The sequence below is a fragment of the Zingiber officinale genome, chromosome 2B (genome assembly GCF_018446385.1).
Source record: "Zingiber officinale cultivar Zhangliang chromosome 2B, Zo_v1.1, whole genome shotgun sequence".
Taxonomy (NCBI): Eukaryota; Viridiplantae; Streptophyta; class Magnoliopsida; order Zingiberales; family Zingiberaceae; genus Zingiber; species Zingiber officinale.
The window spans coordinates 101,337,655-101,342,170 of record NC_055989.1 but is presented as its reverse complement, the minus strand read 5'-3'; the positions used below and the strand labels follow the sequence as shown (position 1 = coordinate 101,342,170).

At 40.5% G+C, this 4,516-nt stretch overlaps 1 protein-coding gene across 1 annotated transcript; it reads right to left on the bottom strand.

The window, feature by feature from the left end:
* Nucleotides 1–2,365: 2,365 nt before the first annotated feature.
* LOC122049340 (WRKY transcription factor 71-like) lies at nt 2,366–4,066 on the bottom strand. The gene is made up of 3 exons (XM_042610734.1): nt 3,502–4,066; nt 3,023–3,166; nt 2,366–2,912 (listed from the first exon to the last, which is right to left on the bottom strand). Exons 1-3 carry the CDS (start codon nt 3,942–3,944, stop codon nt 2,540–2,542), a joined length of 960 nt encoding a protein of 319 aa, XP_042466668.1. The 5' UTR covers nt 3,945–4,066; the 3' UTR covers nt 2,366–2,539.
* Nucleotides 4,067–4,516: the final 450 nt, after the last annotated feature.

The following is a 4,516-nucleotide window of genomic DNA, read 5'->3' as shown; positions in this document are numbered from 1 at the left end:
GAGGGCACTTTTGGATACATGTCCTGTTTAGATACAGAGAAGGTAGAGCTAGCCGCTTATCATTTTCGAGGGCAAGCATCCACATGGTGGAAGATGCAAAAGACAGTCTTTAGGGATCAGATTATCTCTTGGCAGTCTTTTCGAGAGGCGTTCGAGAGATAGTATTTTCCTGTAGCATTTTATATTGCTCGACACCAGGAGTTCATGAGTTCAAGTTAGCTTTTGTTAGTGTAGGGTGCACCAAAATTGAATCTGAGTTTTGATATTGTCAAAAGTTCAAGTTAAGTCTTATTGTGATCTAACAAGTTAACTAAGTGTGCAGGATGTTTACTCAACCGGGAAAATCTTAACATATCGTGGAAGCGAGACAGGAAGTCCAAGTGGGTCGAAAGGAGCGGACACTTGGCAGGGAAGCTCGATAAGTTTAAAGGACTTGATATCAAGAGGATGTCCTAGTGAGCTGATCCGACGCTAAATGATAAATTCTAAATAGGTCTAGAGGACCAATGTTTGGCAGGTAGGTTGAGGTAAGTAACTGGAGAAAAGTGATGGTGAGGTCGTGTTCCAAAAAGGAACAACCTTAGATCGCTGATCCAATTGAAGAAATCAGAAAGGTTTTCAAGTTGAGATTAAGACAGTTTTACTGTCAATTACTACTCATGCATCATATATTTCTATCCTAAATTTGTTTTACAGGAATAATTGTTTAACTATTTTTTGTAGGAATATTTGTTTAACTCTATTTTGCGGGAACCAGTCTGATCGGTCGATTGAACCAGGTTAATTCAGGCCAAAGATCAAATCGAACCAAAGGAAACATGGAAGTCAAGTTGATCGGTCGATCGAACTTAGGAATCGGTCAACTAAATAATGCTTTAATGGGGAATTAGTGATGAATCTCGGTGAACAGGAAAACTGCTCTGTTCGATTGATCGAACAAGGTGAGCGGTCAACCGAACAAGGTGATCGGTCGACCAAACAAGTTGATCGATCGACACATCAATTAATGCTCATAAATATGCGAAGATCGGATCTCGATGAGAAGGAAAGCAATTAAGGGGTTTAGTCGATCAATAGGAGAATTAATTGACTAAAAGGATCAGCCGACCGAATGAGTTTTCAGTCGACCAAACCTAACTTATAAAAGGACCTCAAAATCTGTTCCAAAGAGACAACTCTCTGAATATTCATGTGTCACATTCTACTCGTGACTCTACTGTTCTGTGCCATAAGTCCACATGCAAGTTGTTACACTGAGAAGTGCCAACTCGCTTAATCATCTAACTTTTGTTGGAATATTTTATTTGTAGCTTGTATTCTTACAAGAAGATTGTAGTGTGTTACTATCATTCTTTCATTATATAAATTATTTCTTTTTGAATATTTCGGAAAAAAGAATTATAGTGAATTATCAAACGGTGTGATCAAGGATCGCGGGTCTTAGACTAGAAGTCAACATAGGCTCCGAATCAAGTAACCACTTAAGTCGCTTGTCTTTCTTTTTGCTATCTTATTTTTTCATTGCCTTATTTTGATATTTGTTTTACGAATCGATAAAAATAGAAAAAAATTTAATGAGCGATATTCATCCCTCCCTCCATCGCTTCATTTCGATCCATCAGCCTTTTCCTCTTCTTAATTTCTACCCAGATTAAGTGAATTGTCATATGAATTATGAAAATAGTAATATGAAGAGATCTTTAAGAACAATCACACCTTGAGCAGAGGCGAGTACACTCATGAGATCCGATAAACAGGAAATTAAGCCAGAAAGTCTGCAGTGGCTAGGGACCAACTAATCATCGTTCCTTAATGAACTCCTAAGCAAGAACTCTTTTGTCTGAGCCCCTAAAATACCACTCTTATTGTTTTTGAAATAAAAAGGATGAAATTATTACTCTCTCTTTATCCTTCTCTAGCTGATCCAAACTAGCTAAGAACTATTCCCATACTACTCTTATTGTATTCTCTAAGGATTAATAAATACTCTTACACCTATTCAAGCGAACAAATATTAATATTATATATACTTTTATTTATCAATTATTATAATATTTCTACAATTCAAATTTAGGAATATGTACGAGTCACTTCAATTCCTTTTGATGAAAAAAAACTATAAAATATTCTTATATATATTATTTCAAATCCAATATATACTAATTAATATATATTTCATTCTCTAGATATCTGGATGTGTTACATTCTGAGCTGAGCCAAAGGATGCATATATGCTTAATAATATTTATAATCAGACCTGACTGTGTTATTAGTTAGTTTATCCCCTTGCATAATACATTCATATTCTGAACTAATATATACTCAAATTGAAGATGTACAGATACACACACACACACAAACGGCATGCAAATTAAATCATCAAAATACCATAAGATAAAGCAAATCCAATGTACAACAAAAGTAGAGATCATAATTAATTAAGTTGATATCTATCTAACAACTAGATACAACTGGATCAGACTAGCTAGCTAGCTACCTCCATGCACTGGAGGTGCATAAGTTACTACATTATGATCATCTACATGTCATGTTGAATATTGCCATGAAAGAGGGAATTAGGAAGTAGATCTTGCAGGAGATCATAGTCAGTACTGCATTGAAGATGTTGCAGAGAAGGCGGTAGGTTTGCTAGATACAAACTAGGGCTTGTGCTCGTACCCTGCAGCAGTGCCGACGTACTGCCCAGCTGAGACAGTTGCTGCATCGCTAAGAAGCTTGTGGTCGCCGGCGCCAGAGGAGGAGCGAAGAGGTGTGCGCCGCCTCTGAGGGTTGTTGGGCAGTGATGAGTGTGCTTCCCCTCGTAGGTTGTTATCACAACTGTGGGATCTTGATGGCTTCTCTCCACCCTCTTCTTCACCGGGCACTTCTGACTCGTGCAACGGTAGTAGCTCCTGCATGCATGCATAATTGTACTAGTGCTCTAAAATTAAGGGATTTATCAAGGGAATTAAAACAGCTAGCACTTATTTGATCAGTGATAGATAATTAATAATTATATAACCTTGGGAAAGGGCTGTTCTTGACTGCTTTTTGGCCATATTTCCTCCAACGGTAGCCATCTTCTAAATGATCCACCTCGCTCTGTGTGACAAATGCATAACGAGGTTCCCTTTGCCTTTTCGCTCCTTTCTCCTTCGCCTTGTTCCTGTATTAATTATTTAGTCAAATTTGATGAGACGTAGGATTCATAAAATTAACTCTCTCGTAATCATGCCCAGAATACGAATTATCTTTTAATTATTTCATCTAGTGTAGAATTAATTAAAGGAAGCTTAGAATTTAGAAACCCTAGGAGCTACTAGTTTTTAAGCTAAGGAGGAGGAATTTGTATGATACATTAATTGGTTTATCTTGATTCACCTTTTTGTGGTGTATATATCTAAGTTATAATTATCTTTTTTAGAGAAATAATCTGATGATAAACAACTAAAACAAACATGGCTAACTTGTAATTAATTTAAAGCATAATTAACAACTCACGGTTTCTTGGAGTTGGACATATCACTCTCTTGATCTGCTTCCCCTGCACTCACTAATTGCTTCTCCACCTCCTCTTCCTCTTCCTTCCCAGCTTCCTGCGTCTTCTTGAATCGTTCTAGGTCTTCCTCTCCAGCCACCTCGGTAGAAGAAGAGGTCGTCGTCGACGAGTGCGGCGTCATCGTACCTCCGCCGCCGCCGGAAACGACGGCCGGCTGCTTAGAGTTGTATAAATAATTACCAGCATTTTCAACACCAAACGCCGCCGAATCGCCGGAGACTCTGTAATTGCTACCGAAAGGAGAAAATCTAGCGAGAGGCGATGAGAAACACTGCTCCGGACTGGCGGCGCCTCCGTGAGCTGGATTCTGGTAGATGAGCGCCGACAGCTCGTCATGGAACATGAACTGACCGTTCTCCCACTCTCCATGAACGCCACCGGCCATCGCGAGATGAGAAATTAGTGTAATTTGTGGAAGGAGGAGATTGACGGATGGAGCGCGGCTGCTGGATCTCTACGCTGGTGCAAAGACGAGAGATGGATTGAAGAAGAAGCAAAAGAAGAGAAACTGAAGTCTTCTCCGTGTACAAGTAAACCTCTTTATGCTTTTTTTTAATATTCCTTTCAATATTAAAAAAAAAGAAATTACACGTCAGCGGCGATTTAAACGCAAGTGTGGAAGTGATCGGCCGCGATCTAGCCGTGAGCAACCGGCTATCTCCGGTCGCTCGGAGAGAACAAGCGCCCCGATTATTGGCCGCGTCGACCGACGCGTGCCAACGAGGAAAAAAGCACCGGCGTTTGACAGCGGCGCAGCACGTGACCTCGGCGTTGACCCGTGACGCGTGGTCTCCGATGCGGAGACGGAGTAGCCATCGTCCGAAGGAATCGTCGCCGTGGAGACCGTCAGATCAGAATCAAGCGGCTAATGGAGGACATGATCGGACGGCGGTTCGAGATACGAGAGCGCGTCAAACTGGCGGTCTGAGTTGGCATGTGACTCGCCCGGCAGAATCT